Source organism: Lipotes vexillifer, unplaced genomic scaffold (genome assembly GCF_000442215.2).
Source record: "Lipotes vexillifer unplaced genomic scaffold, Lipotes_vexillifer_v1.1 scaffold1586, whole genome shotgun sequence".
In the NCBI taxonomy this organism is placed as follows: domain Eukaryota; kingdom Metazoa; phylum Chordata; class Mammalia; order Artiodactyla; family Lipotidae; genus Lipotes; species Lipotes vexillifer.
The window spans coordinates 616,133-639,260 of record NW_006792103.1 but is presented as its reverse complement, the minus strand read 5'-3'; the positions used below and the strand labels follow the sequence as shown (position 1 = coordinate 639,260).

The window sequence follows — 23,128 nt, the reverse complement described above, 5'->3', positions numbered from 1 at the left end:
AAGAACTTAAAAGTAAAAGTAGAAATGTCTAACAATTAAATGTCTACTCAGAAATACAACCTAAAAAGAAAACCCTTATCTAATGAATTACAGGAAAATGTGTGATTAGAACATAGTGCTTACCTTTTTCACTTACACTTTCACTTTCAATCTCAACATCATCGCAACTTGTATATTCGGGTGTAGAAGCTAATTCCTCCTCTGAACTGCTCAATGAAACCTGGCGCATTTTACCTCCTTTCTTTGATTTATGAGGCTTTGGTGGTGGAGGTCTCACTGACTCTGACTGGTCAGAACTGAGAGAATCGTTCCTTAACATTGTTTCCATTTTTTCACGTTTTGTTTTCCTTACAGCAGAGCTAGGATCTAAGTGCTGTTGTTTCCTTAGCGAGTCAGTACGTCTCATGTCTGGTCTATCAATGGGTATTGGACTCCTCCGTGGGGTAGGAGGACTATGGTTTGTGGTCCTTTGTGGATAAGGACTTGGTCCCTGAGCCTCTCGAGTTCTTTCCATTGAATAAGATCGCTGATTTTCCATGGCAGCTCTACGTTCAGATACAGCTCTTTGCCTTGATGGTCGTTCCATCCTTAGCATAGAAATCCTGGAGTCTTCCAGATCAGCATTTGCTAAAGAAACATCACTGTGCCTTCTCTCATGCCTGGCTCGTGACACTTCAGCATGGATACGCATTTGTTCTTCATAGGGCTGTGGCTTTACTGGATAACGGGCCAAATTCGGATCACTTCGATAGCGTGCCTGGTATTCCTCCTCTCTCCTTTGTCTTTCATATTCATCTCTGCTCTCTGCATCCTCATCATCTACAATATATTCTTTGGAATGTCTGTGACTTCTCCTGTTGGAGTCCCTATAATTTATATGATCAGACCCTTCATAAAACTGAGGTTCACGTTGAGACCTTCTATCAGCATAATCTGATGGAGATCTAGGCATCGCGCTGTCCGAAGTGGCATACTGTGAATATTCTTCTCTCTCTTCCCTTTGGTCGTATCTTCTATTCTGATCTCTGGACACTGATGGACTTCGTTTCCTAAGTAACCAAAGAAAAAGAATGAGGAAAAGAGCAGAATTTAGGCAATTTCACATTTTACTGATTCACTGGTAGGTTGATGGATAAATTCAAATACTTCTTTTGCTCCTTTTTTTTAAAAATTTCATTTAAAAATCAGACCATGACAAAAGTTTTACTAATATTCATTTTATTCAGTTCAAATAGGAAATTTAAAAGGTACTTTTAATATGCTTCTTAAACGCCTGGAACGCCCATATGGAATATACCTTGGCCCTGAAATTAGATAATCAACATCATACTCTACTGCAGCAAAAGAACTTTTATTCTAATTTCTTTGCTTGGCTTAATACACTGAAGCTATCTCTCAATTGTTATTCAGAAGCTTAGAAAAATCCCACCTTCCTTTCTCTCTATTCCTGACACCTTGATTTCATAGTCACTTGAAATCGTGATGAAGCCAAACTGATTCAGCTCAAGAGTTGAATGCTTTCAACTGAAACTAAGGGCTGGCTCTTAAAAATCATTTTTCATTCAACATCTACGTAGATCACTCCTAGTATCAGTTCATCTAAATCTTCATCTTATCATTATATCTCCAATCCTTTTCTGATCTAACTTGAGATAATCAATTTAAATAAATACCAACTATAATGATTTGTTCATTTAAAAAAGAAGTCAGAAAGATCTTCTATTTTTATTCCATCTTCATTAAATTAAGGCCAGCTCCATGACACTTCTCTGTCTTCACAGCTGACTCCTAATATGTCCTTACAGACTCAGAAGAAGAAAGTGTTTGTTAAGTTTTCAACCTGCCCCTCTAACACCAGTACAATCTGGTAGAACTTGCAATCACACATCATACTCTTTGTCAACAAAATATTCACGCTGTCCTCTTCTCTGGCACAAACTCAGATAATGGCAATCACTAGCCATGAGAAGCAATGGAACTGCAATCCTGAAGATGACAGAAGAGGTTTAGAATAACTGTTACAGAGATTTTACCAGGACAAATGAAATAGTGGGGTCAGTTGAAGTTAAAGATGACCAAGATTAGATAGCTCAGTTGAGAATTTCTTAGACAATATTTTCTTGATTCCAAAAGACAGAGCAGGGAAAGGATACACATGGAGTGACCCAACCCAGCAGCATCATCATTCTCCTCTCAATCCTCTTTTGTATCACCTAGTCCCTTTCCCCCATATCTGGAATGCAGTCTGCTAATGCATCAGTTAGGGTTCCTTAACAGAAACAAAAGTCACTCTAGGTTTTCCAGGGAGTCGGGGTTTCAATATAGAAATCAAAACTACACAACTGTTGAACCTGCTAAGGAATGAACGTCAGAGAAGATAATGCTGTTCTTAGCCTGGAGAACCAAAGACAGGGTTCTCAAAATGGTCATTAGGAAACTGCTGTGAATTCGAAAAGTCTTGAGGAATTTGCCACCAATTACCTCAGCTGCCTACAGCATTAGGGTGGTCAATTAAAAGGAGTTTCATCTAGGAGCCACTAAGACTTTCACATCTGCCTATCTGCCTGCCAAAAACTCTGCTTGACAATTATGGTTTCTGTAACTCTTCTACCTTTCAAATCTCACACATGTGCATTGCTAGGGTTGACTCTAACCTAGAGCCATAAAGGGAAAAGTATTGCAGTAAATGAAGGAGCTGGCCTGTTCCCTTCAATGTTTTATGATTAAGCAAGTGTATGCACTTTTTTTTTACATTTACATATAAAACATTTAGGACTTAATTACAAATCTTTTAGGTTCCAATTGTTACATAACACCATAGATTCCTACAGTTTAAAATATACAATCAAAACAGAGCACTCGGGGCTTCCCTGGTGGCGCAGTGGTTGAGAGTCCACCTGCCGATGCAGGGGATACGGGTTCGTGCCCCGGTCTGGGAGGATCCCACATGCCGTGGAGCGGCTGGGCCCGTGAGCCATGGCCGTTGAGCCTGCTCGTCCGGAGCCTGTGCTCCACAATGGGAGAGGCCACAACAGTGAGAGGCCCACATACGGCAAAAAAAAGGCCACAACAGTGAGAGGCCCACATACGGCAAAAAAAAAAAAAACAGAGCACTCAAAATAAATTATACAGTATTAACCTACATAATATCCTATTTATGTGTCTGTTATGCATAATTCATTTTACTTTTTGTCATTATTTTTATACATATGAATAAAGAAAAAATACTCTAGTATGGTAGCAATGTATCATGAAAAGAACACTAGAGTTAAGGGATATGGGTTTCTTAGTCCTACTTCTGCTATTAACCAGTTACTTGAACCTATAAAGCCATTTAATCTTTGAGAGTCTGTGCTTTAAAGTGAGAGACATAGATTATACACATTAACTCAAATATTATTTTAACAAATATGTATTAGGTAAGAACTAAATGCCACACACTATAATATAGATTAGGAATACAGGAATGATTAAGAGATGACCCTTATAAGAAGCTGAATGATTCTAAAACCTTCTTTCATTTCTTAGAGATTATGATCTTATAATATTGATACCACAATTTCATCAAGTTAATATGCCTAAATGAAAGCTTAAAGCATCGCAAAAAATTATAAGGATGCTCTTATCAAGATGTAATTAACTGACTAGTGCCAATTTTCAATATACTCACATCTCATTAACTAGCTACTAGTACTAACTATACTAAAAATATATATATACTAACTGAGATAAGTGAGAATTTCTCTAGGGAACTCTAAAGAATAAGCAATTAAATTAGTTCCTTCTCAAACTGACCATCTAACATCCATTAGATTAGATGTAGAATTTATGTTAGGAATTCAAATTCATTTCAGTATGTTTAAAATAATATAACAAGTTTTTTCAATCTAAATTAATAAATATATTTTCTCTAAAAATGTGTTATTCATAAATCTAATTTAATATAAAGAAATTGATACTGTTTCAAGAGTAAGGCTAGTGTTTCTCAGATTTATATGGTACATATGAAAAGAATTTTTTAAATTTCATTTAGAGATTGTGTAATAAAATAAATTTTAATTTCCTTAAAATTCAGTGTGGACTGAATAGGAAATTTTATAGCTATATATAAGCATATGAATTTTGGAAACATAAAAAAGGAAGTAAAATGTGATTTGCTAAATGAAAGCAGTATTACTTCATTACAATAGGCCAGTAAGAGCAGCTCATCAGCTAGAGCTCACTTTTGTGCCTTTGTGTTTCCCCAGCATATTACTACTCATCCTACAGACAATTACCTAACTAGTGTTCTGTACTGTCCACTAGACTTCAAATTTTGAACCAGAAAGGGCTATGTCTAACACACCTTTGTACCTCCAGTATTTATTCAGTCACTCAACGAATATTTATTTAGTGCTTACTATGGGCCAGGTATGATTCTGGTTGCTGGAAATGCAACAGAAAAATGACACATAAGGTCTCAGCCCTCAAGAAGTTCTTTCTAGGAGGGAAGACAGACAGTAAGCATATAAACAAATTAAGGTAATTTCATATAGTAATAAGTCCTATAGAAGAAAACTGAAACAAGGGTAAAATTACAAAAAGTGACTGAGTGAAGCTACTGTCAATAAGGAAGTTCTTTCTAAAAAAGTACATTTGAACTAAGACCTGAAGAGCATAGTTACATGATATGTAGCCCATTTATGTAAAACATACAGCTTTGCTGGAGAAGTTTTGGGTATTCTCATTAAGTTGCTATTCTTTTCTTTTCTTTCCCTTATTATTATTTTTTTTTACTCCAAGCTGTTTTATAAAATATAAATTTACTGAATTCTTAGTTGTTATTTTATTGAATCTAGGATTTTCCAGGGTAGTTCATCTCTAGAACCCATCTAAAAGCAGTCCACTAAGCCTTTTTCACATGCTCTTCCCTTTCAAAAGATTTCATGCTCCCAAATGAGTAAACTGTAATTTACCATATTTGGTAAATATTTCATTATATTTTATCTCAGTTGAAAGTCAAAAGAAAAACAAGCAGACTAAATCAGAATGAATGGACACTGGTTTTACAATATTATCAAAAATACTTACATGCCTAAGATTGTTAATACAAATCAATCTCTAAAATGTGGAACTTAAAGTCATACAAGAAAGTGAAGTAAAAAATTTCAGAAAATGTTCAGGGAAAAACTGGATATTTTGAAGGACGGTCAACTTAATGATGGCCTTCTTCCTCACTGCACTTCTTCCCTAGGTAATCTTACCCATTTCTATCCAGAAATGTCTATAATACTCCTTAAATGTTAAGTTTCGAGAGAACAGGCAACCTGGGTCTAAAGAGGATGGCAGATAGTAGGTGCTCAATCTCCTGAATTAAAGAACCGACTGATTAATTCTCCCTTAGATTATCTCTACTTTTCAGGGCTTGCTCTCTTCTTCTGTACTCAAACCCACTGATGTGCTAAAATAGTCTAGATCTTCTCTTTCCCCTACTACTCCCATGGCAGTAATAGGGCCTTAAGTGCAATGAAGAAACTACTTTTATTAGTAGTGTAATTTAGCTCTATTGTATGTTAATTTGGCTTTTGATGAACTTCATACTATTGTTTATAAAATGACTTCTTTGGCAAAAATGTATTTTGAGGGTCAATCCCTTTAGAACTAAACATTTAGAAAAAAATCTCTGTAAATTAGGGATTTCTAGTAATACATTTAACATCATGCTGGGTATGGACAGAAATGAGAAAAAAAGCATTACTTCATCCCTGAGGAATTAACATAAATTTTTGAAAGTAAGTAGGGTAAAAGTGAATATAGTGAACCTTTATAACACAGGAAATATATATTCCATTGTATTAATAAATAAAAATATTTATTCATTATACAGTTCAATTCTAAAAGAAATTCTATTATTAATTAGACCTTAGCAAGCTATTTAAGTGCTTTTTAAAGATCATACCTTAGGAAAACTGAATCCAATATTAAATCCAGCAATCACTTTGTTCTAGAGATTATAAAATTTGCCTGAAGCATGTGAATCAGACTGTAGATGCTGATTTGTACTGGATTTAAGTAAAAATAGAACACTGGTCATGATTTCTGAAATTGGGATGACTATTGTCACTGTTCCTTAACATAATTTCTGAAATTGGGATGACTATTGTCACTGTTACTTAACTCTATGCTTTCAGGTAGAGTACCTGATAATATATTTATTAAAGCCATGTTAGAAGCAAGGCAAGATTTTATTCTAAGAATACTCTTACCAAACAATGATGAATCTGCTATCAGTTATTCCAAAATATTCAAATACTCATCAAAACAATTTTTACCAGTCATATCATTAATTATTTCATATATACTTTCTTAAACTTAAAATTGCTATATATCTTAGACACTATATTATTTCAGAAACTGAAGAAAATCCATGAAAATATAAGTACTATATCTCTAACCTTTATTTTCCCTACTGGCCTTTATAAGCAGGCCCTAGCATTTATTATTATCAAATGGAAAACATTTAATAGGAAAAAGAATATAGTGATAATCTGTACACTTCTCTGGACAATCATAAAGCATTTAACAGTATTTAACCCATAAATTTTAATTCAGAAGAACGTAGCAATTCATCTAAGATATTATATTTCACTTAATCCTTCAAAGACCCTTAGAAATTAAAAGGCAGAATCCAGAATTATGACTTTTTTAGAATAAAATGTATTTGTGACATTATGTAGTGCCTTAATTTTCACTCCTATTCATCAATCAATCTCCTGTTCTAATATATAACAATATCAGTATTATATTCACTTTGTATTTACCTAATATCTGTTCATCTTACTTCTCTTTATTAAAACCTAGGTTGCTACAATTATTTTCTCTTTCACCATATTATAGTGGTCTTAACTGGAACTAGTTTATAGAAAAATCACATAAAGAAATGTCCTAAATCCATTATTATTATTATTATTTTTACTTTTGGCTGTGTTGGGTCTTTCTTTGTTGCTGTCCACGGGCTTTCTTAAGTTGCAGTGAGCGGGCTTCTCATTGCGGTGGCTTCTCTTCTTGCAGAGCACAGGCTCTAGGTGCACAGGCTCCAGTAGTTGTGGCTCGCGGGCTCTAGAGCGCAGGCTCAGTAGTTGTGGTGCACGGGCTTAGTGGCTCCGCGGCACGTGGGATCTTCCCCAACCAGGGCTCGAACCCGTGTCCCCTGCATTGGCAGGCGGATTCTTAACCACTGCCCCACCAGGGAAGCCCCTAAATCTACTTTAATCGGTAGCATTTCTTGTTCACTGCTTATAAGTATTTTGTCATCTGGACTAATTATTCAATCTATTTCTAAATATTCTAGCTGTATATTCACACCCACTCCATTATAAATGTCTGATTAGGCATAATAGGTTGAGCAAGAAACTCTACCAATTAGTCTCTTTAAAATTCCATCTCTAAAAATCATATTGACTGATAGAGAAACTCCAAATAAAAAGATTCTTTCCCAATTAAAGCCACTTTTGACAATTTCCCAAAGGCAGTCTCAATTTATATACTGTATACTAATTCATGATGTTTTTAATATTAGTTTCTATTTTAATATTTACAACCTTTAACATCCTATGTGGTTTGTGTTATTATACTACCTAGAATACTGACCATATATACTATAAAATAATCATCAAGTTTCTGAAAATATAATCCAGTAAACATTTGAAAACATTTACAAGGACAGTGAAAGGTTACGTGGAAACTTAAGTTTTAATATTCATATATTTTTAACTCTTAAGACTTATGCAATTTTTAAGAATCATAATGACAATGAGAGAAGAGTGAAGAATTCGAAGATTACGAATTTCTGTAAATTCAAATCTATGTTATTACAATTAAGCACTACCTATATGAAAATCTTACTCATGTTTAATTAGTAGAGATTATTAAATAATTGTCATTTTATATATAAAAGAATAGAAATGACATTTGAAGAGTCAATAATCTGAAAAAACCTCCAACTTTTTAAAAGCTTAATAAGGCATGATGTTGCTAAATAAATTGAAATACTTCATTAATTCAATTACACAATGCTAGCCATACAGTTTAAACATAACATTGCAATCAAATTCTGAAATTTGAAGCTGTTGAGACACATTAAATCAAGGATTTAACAGAAGCATACGATCCTGTAAAACATAAAATATGTAGGTTCTATTCCTATAATTCCTACAAAAAGGAATTTTTACAAATCAAACAATTTATATTCATCATAAAACATGAAAAAAAACAATCTTTTTTTACATTTCACAGTATTCAACACATTTTTATATTTTTACCTTTCGCTCAACCAATGCACATCTGTCGAGCATGAAGCATCATGTTGACAAAAATACATCAGCACTATGCCGGGCAGTGCTTTCATTTAATCCTTCTAGCTCTAGCAAAATCATAGGAGCCATCCTTAATCAGATGATTTGAAAGTCTCTACTTGCTCACAATCATTTTATTTCAAAACTCAATTACCAAAAAAGTTACACATAAAACAAAACTCATTCACGGATGGAGTCATAAAATCCTCTAGTGATGGGACTGTTAAGAAAAAGGTTATTCCTTAATGCCGTTACTATGTGGCTGTATATAGCTCAGGTCAAGTAAGAATGTACCCTGTAAGAAGGATTATGGTACTTAGCTGATTAGAGCCTCACAATACTGAACACCAGATGCATCCTACATCCAAGGCATTTCTGGGCACTATACTTAAAACGGACAGATTCAAAAATTGTAAACCACATTCTCCTATATGAATTACAGTATTTCTAAAATAACAGGATTTGTTGTGTTTGCTATTGATGTCTACACACTGCTTTCACTATAAAATGTAGAGTGATAGTAAAAGATGGTGATGGTTTAACAGGTCTACTCTATCATTTCTTTTCAACTATTCAGTAAGAAGTTTCTTAATCTTTACTAAAAAGAGAATGCTCCCCTAAAGGCGTAACGAAACAGGAAGTAGCAGTTTCTGTAAAAATTTAATTAAAAATGTGTTCCGTGAGCTAAGAATTTGGTTAGACATTGAGTTTAAATCAAGCTTTGCTCACTTTATTACTTCAATGCCTCTATTCAGTCATTCAAAAAACTAAAAAATAGAAAAAAAGATAACACCATGGATTCCTTTCTACCCAAAGCCAATTACCTAGATGTTAATGTTATACTTCTGAGAATTATGTTTAAGTGACTGCAAATAAACTTATATAAAACTGAGAAAAAGAGTAGGGAGAGATGCGAAAGTAGTGTGCTGTGTTTTGGTCTACCAAATTTCAAGTTTAAATGAGGGTTTAGGAAAATGTTGTAGCACCATTCAACTACTTATGCAGTATTCATCTACAGAATTCTCTCCCAAAATGTAGACCTTGGAGACATTGGGCACAAGGGGCGGGCGCGGGGAGGCAGGGTGTGGGGAACAGGGACAGATAAAGTCATTTTTACCCTCTGAGATTCCTAATACAGACTTGTAGACTATTCAAACAGAAATGCAATAAAAATTAGAAATGCAAGTTAATTCATTTTTACAGAAATATTAACCAATAATAAAATTCAACCACTTAGACCCCACAGTTCATTTCAAACTGAAAAAAAAAAAAAAATCCACATAGTATTTTGATTCTTCCAAGCTGGTAAGTCCAGAAGATTTCAGAAACAACATTACAGGTGATGCTATGATAGCAAACTGTCTTCTTTACTTTTCCTTCCATTCACTTTTACCCCTTCAGTGAGCTCTTGGCAATGTGTTGCCAACGGTAATGTACACTCTGCTGCCCTTCCTCTCTCCTATTAACCTTGTTTCTAGCTCCTCTTATTTGTCCACCTCAGACTGTCTTTCGTATCATTTCTAGCACCACTGCTGCTTTCTCTTTACTCTCTACAGATTGTTCTGTGGCTCCAATTTCTTCTTTCCCACCCTTTGAAAGTTATTGGGTTGGCCAAAAACTTCGGGTTTTCCATAACATCTTATGGAAAAACCCGAACGAACTTTTTGGCCAACCCAATATCTTGTCCTTTTTCAAACTCTTTGATTTTTTTTTTCAATTATTCCCTAGATAAGTACTTCTTATGCATTCAAATTTATGAAGGTCCAATTTGGGGTTTAAAAAGTTTTCATGAGAATATTACAATTTTAGTATCCATTGATCACTTCAGAAATACAAAATAACAAAAAGATTCTGTGAATCAGATACCAGCTTAAATTAATTTTTTTATTCATGATAATATTTTCAACTTATATTTGAAAGATGAAGACCTAGTACATGCAAATCTCTAGAAAATGGTGCACAAATGATGCTCCCTTATAGTAACACATTGGGCCACTCCCCTTTCCCCACTATCCCTCCCAAAATTGCTATGTCAAAAAGAGACACAAAGACTAGGAACCATTCTATACTAGAAGGTAATTTGAACCTGTAGTAATTTTATTTCCCTTCTTTAATGTGCTCTATCGAAGTCTATGGCAGCCTTAGAAACAATCCTACAATAAAGATTCACTGGAATCAATACAAAGAAGTACAATGAGCAACACAGAAGAAATAAAAGATGGAAAAAAAGAATAAATAATTTTACCTAAACTTCCATCATCATCAGAGAAAGGCCCTAGAGTTATTTTGTTCTATTTTCCACTGAAAATTTTATATTCTTTTAATATTACTGCCCCTCTACTGAACTTCAATTATTGGTTTCATAGACTTGTTCCATTCTCTCCTCCTATTTCTATTTGCTCCAAAGAGGCAACAGATTTTTGGTTAGGGCCTGCAACTATAGTTATTCAGAGAAGAGAAATATTTTCCTGTAAAATGAAACAAACATATCTAGAAGTGTATATCGAATTTAAAAAGAGATTCTGTTTATCTGCAAATCAATCATGCATATAATTAATTTTCATCTTAAGGGTTTATTTCCTTATTGAGAAAAAGAATCATACAGTGTTTTAAAACAGAGAAAATACAGGTCAGTGGTTTTAAGGAGAAGCGGCATTTTCTGTCTCAGTTAATGGTTATTCTTTCCTTCTAGTTATTCATCCAGTCCATGAGGAAATTCTGCTGGGTCTACGTTCAGAATATATCCAGAACCCAAACACTTCTCACCAACTCCACCAGTACAAGCCTGATTTAACCAGTATTTCCGGTGTGAATTACTGAAAAACTTCCTAACTGGTCTCCCTGCTTCTATTCTATCCCCCTTCAGCTCAGTCTCAACACAGCAGCAATAATGTACGCCAGATCATATCATTAACATGCTTGAAACACTTCAGCAACTCCCTATTTTGCTTACAAGGCCTATAGGATCCGGCACCCACTGCTCCCTGTACTCCTCCCCAGCTGCTCACTCAGATCCAGCCACGCTGGCTTCCCTGCATGTTTTCACTTAAGACCATTGCTCTGGCAGCTCCCTCTGCCTGGAATGCTGTTCCTCCAGATATCACTAGAGATATCTAGTCAGCTAGTCAGTAGAGAGCTTGCGCAATTCTTCCCTCATATCTCACTTTCTCAAAGTGAAACGTGGTCTCAAGGAGGCCTACCCTGGCCACCCTAATGAATACTTAAATCTCTGTCTCCACTGCCACCCTCCAAATCCCAATCCCATTAACCTGCCTTACTTTTTAAACTTTTTCATAACATTTGTCAACTTCTAATTATGATACTTTTTTTATCCTATTTTTTATTCCCTGGGTTTTCTTGAAATTTTGAATTTTACTTATTTTTTTATACAGCAGGTTCTTATTAGTTATCCACTTTATACATATTAGTGTATACATGTCAATCCCAATCTCCCAATTCATCACACCACCACCACACCCCTGCTACTTTCCCCCCTTGGTGTCCATATGTTTGTTCTCTACATGTGTGTCTCTATTTCTGCCCTGCAAACTGGTTGATCTGTACCATTTTTATAGGTTCCACATATATGTGTTAATATACGATATTTGTTTTTCTCTTTCACTTACTTCACTCTGTATGACAGTCTCTAGATCCATCCACCTCACTACAAATAACTCAATTTCATTCTTCTTTATGGCTGAGTAATATTCCACTGTATATATGTACCACAACTTCTTTATCCATTCGTCTGTTGATGGGCATTTAGGTTGCTTCTATTACCTGGCTATTGTAAATAGTGTTGCAATGAACATTGGGGTAAATGTAACTTTTTGAATTATGGCTTTCTCTGGGTATATGACCAGTAGTGCAATTGTTGGGTCATATGATAATTCTATTTTTAGATTTCTAAGGAACCTCCATACTGTTCTCCATATTGGCTGTATCAGTTTACATTCCCACCAACAGTGCAAGAGGGTTCCCTTTTCTCCACACCCTCTCTAGCATTTGTTGTTTGTAGATTTTCTGATGATGCCCATTCTAACTGGTGTGAGGTGATACCTCATTGTAGTTTTGATTTGCATTTCTCTGATAATTAGTCATGTTGAGCAGCTTTTCATGTGCTTCTTGGCCACCTGTATGTCTTCTTTGGAGAAATGTCTATTTAGGTCTTCTGCCCATTTTCAGATTGGGTTGTTTATTTAATATTGAGCTGCATGAGCTGTTTATATATTTTGGAGATTAATCCTTTGTCCGTTGATTCATTTGCAAATATTTTCTCCCATTCTGAGGGTTGTCTTTTTGTCTTGTTTGTAGTTTCCTTTGCTTGGCAAAAGCTTTTAAGTTTCATTAGGTCCCATTTGTTTATTTTTGTTTTTATTTCTATTCTTCCAGGAGGTGGATCAAAAAGATCTTGCTGTGATTTACATCAAAGAGTGTTCTTTCTATGTTCTCCTCTAAGAGTTTTATAGTCTCCAGTCTTAAATTTAGGTCTCAAATCCATTTTGAGTTTATTTTTGTGTATGGTGTTAGGGATTGTTCTAATTTTATTCTTTTACATGTTGCTGTCCAGTTTTCCCAGCACCACTTATTGCAGACACTGTCTTTTCTCCATTGTATATCCCTGCCTCCGTTGTCATAGATAAGTTGACCATAGGTGTGTGGGTTTATCTCTGGGCTTTCTCTGCTGTTCCATTGATCTATATTTCTGTTTTTCTGCCAGTACCATATTGTGTTGATTACTGTAGCTTTGTAGTATAGTCTGAAGTCAGGAAGTCTGATTCCTCCAGCTCCATTTTTTCCCTCAAGACTGCTTTAGCTATTCGGGGTCTTTTGTGTCTCCATACAGATTTTAAGATTTTGTTCTGGATCTGTGAAAAATGCCATTGGTAGTTTGACAGGGATTGCATTGGATCTGTAGATTGCTTTGGGTAGTACAGTCATTTTCACAATAGTGATTCTTCCAATCCAAAAACATGGTATATCTCTCCATCTGTTGGTATCATCTTAATTTCTTTCATCAGTGTATTATAGTTTTCTGAGTACAGGTCTTTCGTCTCCCTAGGTAGGTTTATTCCTAGGTAATTCTTTTTGTAATTCTTTTTGTTGCAATGGTAAATGGAAGTGTTTTCTTAATTTCTCTTTCAGATTTTTCATCATTAGTGTATAGGAATGCAAGAGATTTCTGTGCATTAATTTTGTATCCTGCAACTTTACCAAATTCATTGATTGGCTCTAGTAGTTTTCTGGTGGCATCTTTAGGATTCCCTATGTATAGTGTCATGTCATCTGCAAACAGTGACAGTTTTACTTCTTCTTTTCCAATTTGTATTCCTTTTATTTCTTTTTTTTTCTCCGATTGCTGTGGCTTGGACTTCCAAAACTATGTTGAATAATAGTGGCGAGAGTCGACATCCTTGTCCTTTTCCTGATCTTAGAGGAAATGCTTTCAGTTTTAAAACACTGAGAATGATGTTTGCTGTGGTTTTGTCATATATGGCCTTTCTTATGTTGAGGTAGGTTCCCTCCATCCCACTTTCTGGAGAGTTTTTATCATAAATGGGTGTTGAATTTTGTCAGAAGCTTTTTCTGAATCTATTGAGATGATCATATGTTTTTTCTTCTTCAATTTGTTAATATGGTGTATCACATTGATTGTTTTGCCTATACTGAAGAATCCTTGCATCCCTGGGATAAATCCCATTTGACAATGGTGTATGATCCTTTTAATGTGTTCTTGGATTCTGGGTGCTAGTAGTTTATTGAGGATTTCTGCATCTATATTCATCAGTGATACTGGTCTGTAATTTTCTTTTTTTGTAGTATCTTTATCTGGTTTTAATATCAGGGTGATGGTGGCCTCATAGAATGAGTTTTGGAGTGTTCCTCCCTCTGCAATTGGTTGGAAGAGTTTGAGAAGGATGGGTGTTAGCTCTTCTCTGAATGTTTGAAAGAATTCACCTGTGAAGCCAGCTGGTCCTGGACTTTTGTTTGTTGGAAGATATTTAATCACAGTTTTAATTTCATTACTTGTGATTGGTCTGTTCATATTTTCTATTTCTTCCTGGTTCCGTCTTGGAAGATTAAACCTTTCTAAGAATTTGTCCATTTCTTCCAGGTTGTCCATTTTATTGGCATACAGTTGCTTGTAGTAGTCTCTTAGGATGCTTTATATTTCTGCAGTGTTTCTTGTAACTTCTCCTTTTTCATTTCTAATTTTATTGATTTGAGTCCTCTCCCTCTTTTTCTTGATGAGTCTGGCTAATGGTTTATCAATTTTGTTAATCTTCTCTAAGAACTAGGTTTTAGTTTTATTGATCTTTGCTATTGTTTTCTTTGTTTCTATTTCATTTATTTCTGCTCTGATCTTTATGGTTTCTTTCCTTCTACTAACTTTGGGTTTTGTTTGTTCTCCTTTCCCTAGTTCCTTTAGGTGTAAAGTTAGATTGTTTATTTGAGATTTTTCTTTTTTCTTGAGGTAGGCTTGTATTACTATAAACTTCCCTCTTGGAACTGCTTTTGCTGCACCCCATAGGTTTTGGATCATCATGTTTTCATTGTCATTTGTCTCTAGGTATTTTTTGATTTCCTCTTTGATTTCTTCAGTGATCTCTTGGGTTTTAGTAACGTATGGTTTAGCCTCCAGGTGTTTGTGTTTTTTACTTTTTTTCCCATAATTGATTTCTAATCTCATAGCCTTGTGGTCAGAAAAGATGCTTGATATGATTTCAGTTTTCTTAAATTTACTGAGGCTTGAATTGTGACCCAAGATGTGATCTATCCTGGAGAATGTTCCATGTGCACTTGAGAAGAAAGTGTAATCTGATGTTTTTGGATGGAATGTCCTATAAATATCAATTAAATCTATCTGTTCTATTGTGTCATTTAAAGCTTGTGTTTCCTTATTAATTTTCTGTTTGGATGATCTGTCCATTGGTGTAAGTGAGGTGTTAAAGTCCCCCACTATTATTGTGTTATTGTCAATTTCCTCTTTTACAGCTGTTAGCAGTTGCCTTATATATTAAGGTGCTCCTATGTAGGTTGCATATATATTTATAATGGTTATATCTTCTTCTTGGATGGATCCCTTGATCATTAAGTAGTGTCCTTCCTTGTCTCTTGTAACATTCTTTATTTTAAAGTCTACTTTATGTGATATGAGTATTGCTACTCCAGCTTTCTTTTGATTTCCATTTGCATGGAACATCTTTTTCCATGCCCTCTCTTTCAGTCTGTATGTGTCCCTAGGTCTGAAGTGGGTCTCTTATAGACAGCATATAGATGGATCTTGTTTTTGTATCCATTCAGCGAACCTGTGTCTTTTATTTGGAGCATTTAATCCATTCACGTTTAAGGTAATTATTGATATATATGTTCTTATTACCATTTTCTTAATTGTTATGGGTTTGTTTTTGTAGATCCTTTTATTCTCTTGTGTTTCCCACTTAGAGAAGTTCCTTTAACATTTGTTGTAGAGCTGGTTTGGTGGTGCTGAATTCTCTTGCCTTTTGCTTGTCTGTAAAGCTTTTGATTTCTCCATCGAATCTGAATGAGATCCTTGCCAGGTAGAGTAATCTTGGTTGTAGGTTCTTCCCTTTCATCACTTTAAATATATCGTGCCACTCACTTCTGGCTTGTAGAGTGTTTGCTGAGAAATCAGCTGTTAACCTTATGGGAGTTCCCTTGTATGTCATTTTTCCCTTGTTGATTTTAATAATTTTTCTTTGTCTTTAAGTTTTGTCAATTTGATTACTGTGTCTCGGTGTGTTTCTCCTTGGGTTTATCCTGCCTGGGACTCGCTGCACTTCCTGGAACTGGGTGGCTATTTCCTTTTCCCATGTTAGGGAAGTTTACGACTATAATCTCTTCAAATATTTTCTCAGGTCCTTCCTCTCTCTCTTCTCCTTCTGGGGCCCCTATAATGTGAATGTTGTTGCATTTAATGTTGTCCCAGAGGTCTCCTAGGCTGTCTTAATTTCTTTTCATCCTTTTTTCTTTATTCTGTTCTGCAGCAGTGAATTCCACCATTCTGTCTTCCAGGTCACTTATCCGTTCTTCTGCCTCAGTTATTCTGCTATTGATTCCTTCAAGTGTATTTTTCATTTCAGTTATCATTTCAGTTCATCTCTGTTTGTTTGTTCTTTAACTCTTCAGGTGTTTGTTAAACATTTCTTGCATCTTTTTGTTGTCGTTGTTCTGTCTGCTCTGGGTGTGGGTTTTCAGCCTGCCATTTTACACTATAGTGAATATCCTAGTAAACGATCAATGTTTAGTGCTTAGAACCACTGAAACCTAAGTACAGAGATTACCGCTGAAATGCAGAGACTGATCACCACTGTGCACCCAGCACCTTGTATAGGACTTGGCATTCAGTCAGCTCTCATTCTATATGGAATGAATGGTATTATAATAGTAATGCTTCAATTATTCTGCAGTATTACAGCATGAACTATACAGGTAACTCAATTCTAGCAGAAATCATTTGTAGGCATTTTAATGAAAATACCCACTCTTTCAATTTTGTGCTTAAAAGCTGTATATATATTTTTTTAATTTTCTATTTTCTCATGTGATGATTATAATCCTTCGGAGGCTGAAGGTATAGTGAACAACAACTCATAAGTTCAGATCTAAGGCCATGTTCTCCCTCTAAGAAGGAATGTCTGTGACTTAACATCCCTAAACTTATTTTTTTTTAACATCTTTGAGTATAATTGCTTTACAATGGTGTGTTAGTTTCTGCTTTATAACAAAGTGAATCAGTTATACATATACATATGTTCCCATATCTCTTCCCTCTTGTGTCTCCCTCCCTCCCACCCTCCCTATCCCACCCCTCTAGGTGGTCACAAAGCACCGAGCTGATCTCCCTGTGCTATGTGGCTGCTTCCCACTAGCTATCTATTTTACGTTTGGTAGTGTATATATGTCCATTCTTGCATCTTCTTGATCACTGCCTCCATTCTTTTCCTGAGGTCCTGTATCATCTTCACTATCATTATTCTGAATTCTTTTTCTGGAAGGTTGCCTATCTCCACTTCATTTAGTTGCTTTTCTGGGTTTTATCCTGTTCTTTCACCTAGTACATAGCCCTCTGCACTTTCATCTTGTCTATCTTTCTGTGAGTGTGGGTTTTGTTCCACAAAATTAGAACTGCAGGATTGTAGTTCTTCTGCAGGATTGTAGTCCTTCTTGCTTCTGCTGTCTGCCCTCTCTATGATATAGTTTTTATTTGTCATGTTTTCTGTCTGCTTCTTCATGTGTAAGTTTTACAGGCAGGGATCATTGTTTTGGTCACTTTATCCCAAACACGTGGCATACAGTAGGTACTCAATATATATTTATTGAATAAGTAAATAAAGCTACCCAAGCAAGGTATTTTTTACACTATGATGAAAATAAATGTCATCCACCCAACTTTCCCAACCTATCTACAATATAAACTTAATAGGATTAGCCAAAACTCACAAGATTTGTTTTCTTTTTTGCATTTTACCTTGAAAAATACACTGACAAATTACTCAAAATACTACTCTCAGGTGAACAAGCAAAAGATGTGCCTTTGATGCATGAGTTTTGAGAATACTGACCTCTTCACTTTCCCAGCTATTGAATCTTTTTGTCCAATTTTGTTGATTTTTAAGAGTGATTTAAAAATTCAAGTGACTTTTTTCAGAAATGTGGAGAAAACTGCATTGCTGAGATAGGGAGAGGTGAGGAGTTAAAGAAAAGCTGTTTCTTGATAGCAGAAAGAAAGAATATTTGAAAATAGAGCTAGTTCTGTCAATTAGCCTGCCACTAAATCTGCATGAGAATACCACACAATCAACTTATTTTAGAATGTGGCAGGTACATAGAAAGCATCTTCTGAACAAGATTTTTCTTGGAAGAGAATTCATGATAAGATAACCAAATCAACACCGTACTGTTTGGAATAACTGCCATGACAAAACAAAAACAAATAAACAAAATAATAATACATTGTATTTAAATGTGGGAAACTTCATTATACCAACATTTGTGGAAATCGAATTTTTCATGAATTATTCCTGTATTTTTAATGTACCAATACTCACATAGCATGTTATATATCTTGATACAAAGCTGAAGGAACTGACACAAAATATTTCTAAATGATCTGCACATTCAGAACTGACTCAATTAGATTTATTAAAGAAACCAGATTTATTTTCCAGTTAACAGAATGTTCTTTCTCAAAAAGAGAAAACAGCACCTAACATCTGCATGCTAGCATGATATGTTGGAGCTCCTTAGTTATGGTTATCAAATATTGCATTGCTTCAAATTATGCATAAATCAGCACTACTGTTTACATATGCAGTATATTCTCTGGAAACAGATACTCTTGATCCCTTAATTCTTCAAGACCAGTAAAAGACCATCAAATGGAATCTTTAGCAGATTGTCTTCAAATGTGGTTAAAAGTAGTATATAATTTTATCTTGGGGCAGCATTCTTTTCACTCCATTTCCAGTCTCAGAAAGTCTACCCAAAACCCACATATCTACATGGGTTTAATATTAAAACATGATGGAAAATTTAAGGAAGGTTTACTGAGGAGGTGAAGAAGATAGTATTGCACCCAATAGAGCAAACTTCCATAAAACATCCTCTTTTTAATAATTCTGCTCTTTCCTTGAAGTAATTTCCCTTCAATAAAGCTCTCTTAGCTTCTTATCAACTTGTCCCCCACACTCTTCTACAAATTCCCTCTGTCAATGATGTATTACAGCCAGGGGGAAAAAAAGTATGATGCTTGCTGGAGCTAGGCCCCAGAGGAGAGGAAACAGAATGCAATGGAAGCCACTGGTGGGGCTGAGCTTTGTGAAAGAAGGCTGTTAAATTTCAAGTGTTTTTCTGTGGTTTTATAATATTTGAAACATGTGACGTCCTCTTTTAAACCCCACATTAAAAGAGGGATAAACCCGTGAGGATGATGAGTCACCAGATTAGACACTTGGAGCTAGGACTTCCTTTTGAATGCAGACATGTTTTGTAATACAAATTCCTCCAGATAAATCATGTATTTTATCATCCCACCTAAGCTGGTCCAATCACAATGATTCTTAAGGACATTTGCCTGTCAGCGGTGACACAGATTTCCTGTTTTATGATTGAGAAGTCATATAACTCTCAGAGCTACTGAAGTCAATTTTGGGTCATGAGTTGGGGGAGTCTTCTCAAAATGGAGTCAGTATCCACTTAGTGACAATTAAAAATAGAAAGAAAGAACTAACACAGAGTTGTAAGCCAACTATACTTCAAAAACAAACAAACTCAGGGCTTCCCTGGTGGCGCGGTGGTTGAGAGTCCGCCTGCCGATGCAGGGGACACGGGTTCGTGCCCCGGTCCGGGAAGATCCCACATGCCGCGGAGCGGCTGGGCCCGTGAGCCATGGCCCGCTGAGCCTGTGGGTCCAGAGCCTGTGCTCCGCAATGGGAGAGGCCACAACAGTGAGAGGCCCGAGTACCGCAAAAAAAAATAATAAAAACAAACTCAGAGAAAAAGAGATCAGATTTGTGGTGGGGAATGGGGGATCGGGAATTGGATGAAGGCAGTCAATAATTACAAACTTCCATGATTAAAGAATATGTCAGGCAATTATTTAAAATATTGTGCTATTTTTTCTGGATTTTATGATGTGTGTGGTATTTGCCAGGCTTCCAAATTTGTGATTTCTGTGATTTATTTTCCCTTTCTAAATACATATTGACTTTTGTACTTAATTTTGAATTTGTGAGTTTGATTTCTTTTCTTCAAGAGGGTCACACAAATTTGGTTAGCTTCAGGGCCCACAAATCTGGACCTGCTTCTGGTAGGAGATGAAAAGATCAGATATTTGTAGATGTATTCATGCTTTGTGTAGGCAGTTTAAAAAACATTTTTAATCATAAAAAATGAGTATGTGCTTTACAAAAAGTTACAAACTTCTAGTTGTAAGATAAATAAGCACCAGGGATGTAATGCACAAAATGATAAGTATAATTACCACCACTGTGTGTTATATACGAAAGTTGTTAAGAGAGCAAATCCCAAGAGTTCTCATCACAGGAAAAATATTTTTTTCTATTTCTTTAATTTTGTATCTATATGAGTTGATGGATGTTCAGTAAATTTATTGTGATAATCATTTCATGATGTATGTAAGTCAAATCATTATGCTGTATACCTTAAACTTATACAGTGCTGTATGTCAGTTATATGTCAATAAAACTAGAAGACAAAAATAAAAATAAATAGAAAGAAAGAAATGACATCCTAAGTCACATTCTATGAGATTCAGGATCAATCCTCACCTGAAGCAACATGTACCTCCATAGTTTTGATTCAGGTAAACCAATAAATTCCCTTTATTTCCTAAACCAGTCTCAGTTGAGTTATCTATTACTTGCAACTAAAATCTTCCTGTCTGGCACACAATCTGTAATACAGACTCTAAAGTCTGTATATTACTTCTCATCAGCTGTCATGATTCTTATGAACTCCGTTTCTATGAAAATTGGTTTTTCCTTTGTGAAAAGCCAGCACACTGGGACTCATGTGCCCTGTAGTCATGTGGTTTCTTTAAAGTAGTTTTACACTAAAAACAGTCATTTAGTGAGATCAAAATCTTTCCTGGGATCAAAAATCGCAAGACTGGATGTTTAATATTACATTTCATTTGGTAATTATGATAGTAGAATGATTCTACTTAAGCCCAGAAAGCAATAAAAACAAATCACACCCCGACAAGTCTCAAGCAATGGCAAGAAGCTGCTTTTTTTTTTTTTTTTGCGGTACTAGGGCCTCACTGTTGTGGCCTCTCCCATTGCGGAGCACAGGCTCCGGACGCGCAGGCTCAGCGGCCATGACTCACAGGCCCAGCCACTCTGCGGCATGTGGGATCTTCCCGGACGGGGGCACGAACCCGTGTCCCCTGCATCGGCAGGAGGACTCTCAACAACTGCGCCACCAGGGAAACCCCTAAGACTATTTATTTTATAGCCTGTCCCTGTAAAACTCAAGGCAGGAACAGAAGAGAATGCATGCTGTGAGCCGCTTGTTCCCAAGAGAAGCAGGAAAGAAACAGAAAGTGCTACTTACACTCAATCAATTCCTTATCCCCAAGGGCAAAGTAGAATAGCAAGTGGAGGGAAGCCAGGAATAGTATTCTAGAGCAGCATTCTCCATGTAGAAGGAACCATAGGAATAAGGAAGGAGGGTATCCTATCTACTAAAACCCTGGAACATTTAAGTCTAGAATTGTGTTAAGTTAAAGCAGCTCTACTGAACATAGGACTTCATAATTTAGAGTTCCAAATACACTTTGCTTAAACTGTTAGTTGATGAGACAATAGTAGGGAATTAGCTTTATAAAGTTCATAGGGGTGAACCAGGACAAAAGGCAAAAGAGAATGTGGCAGACACAGTTGGTTGTGTCTTTTCTTTCTTACAAATAGAATCATAATCTTATTCAGATCAACAGTGTGCTTAGTCTAAAAAAACTATTTTCCAGGTGCTCTTGTGGCTAGGGGTGGTTATGTGACACAGTTCAGGCAAATAATATTTAGATAGACATTTACTAAGTACAGCTTCTACAAAGCTAATTATTCCTAAGTAAGAGATAGACCCAACTGGCATATACCTTTCATACTTTGCCTTTCCTCCTTTATGACTGGAATGTTGTCCTACTTCCTATAACTCAGCCCTCTTTTAATCATAAGTTTGAAAGCCACACACTGTGGGTAGCAGGGCAAAAAGAAAGAAAAGAAAAAAACAGAGTATAGGTCTCTTGATTTCCTTGAGCAGTCTATCTCCAGTCTTGTTTTTACATGAGAAAAACATAAACTCCTCCTTTATTTAAGCATTGTACTTACGATATTTGTGTTATGTATAGCTAAACACAATGCTAACTGAGGCCAGAGAGAGACTTGTCTCTAGGAAGAAGTGTAAGGCATCTGGAGTCATTAGCTACCTGGCGCTATTTCAGTGGAAAATAAACAAGTAAATAAGAGGCTACCATAGGTGAAAAGGTCTAGGAACAGAAAATGGGTGCAGGTTATCTAATGAATATAAGCCAAGGGGAGAGTGATTTCAAATGACAGAGGCAGAAGAGTATAGTGCAGATTTTAATTCCTTATCCAGTGGTGCACTGGAGCCAAGAGCCCATTGTAAACATTTCCTCCCAACTCTGTGTTCAGTGAAGTCACAATGGTAGCTTAAAATCAGGCATGCTGGCAATATTTACATCATGAAAATCGGCAAATGCTACAAACCGGGGTTTTTATTTTTCCCTTTGGAAAGCTGATTGCCAAATATTTACCTGCACACCACTAGTTATACCCCACTGCTCAGCTAAACAAGAACCTAGAAAAAAGTGCAATGGTTAGCCAAAGAGCTACTACTATTCATCTGAGCCTTCATTAGTGCAAAGAATATATAATAGAGAGCCTGACATTTAGCAGTTCAGTCACTGTTTGAGAAAGGAAGAGAAGAAGGGAGAATAAAAGAATTCTTTCTCAGTCATTGATAACTATAGAGTTAATCTGACTTTTCAAAAGAACTAAAAATAGGAAAACAAACTCCTCAGGTTTTAATTTAATGATACCTGAAAATCTCTGCAATTCTTTGAATATGGCATTCCACTCCCAATCCTACACTCTTTTGTTTGAATTGCATGTTGTGACAGAGTTTAAGTGTATTTATAAAATCAAAACATGTTAGAGCTTAAAAAAACCTTAGTAAGCATGATGTCCAAAGATCCAGTGGTCAGTGTAATGACAGCAGACAGGGAAAGA

General features: G+C 35.8%; 1 protein-coding gene across 5 annotated transcripts in view; it reads right to left on the bottom strand.

Moving 5' to 3' along the window:
- Positions 1-23,128, bottom strand: part of RIMS2 (regulating synaptic membrane exocytosis 2) — a 583,562-nt gene that overhangs the window by 297,680 nt on the left and 262,754 nt on the right. For all 5 annotated transcript variants that reach the window (XM_007465316.1, XM_007465315.1, XM_007465318.1 and 2 more), the window contains one exon: positions 124-1,049. In XM_007465316.1, coding sequence (XP_007465378.1) covers positions 124-1,049 — 926 coding nt within the window. The remainder of the gene's footprint in view (positions 1-123; positions 1,050-23,128) is intronic.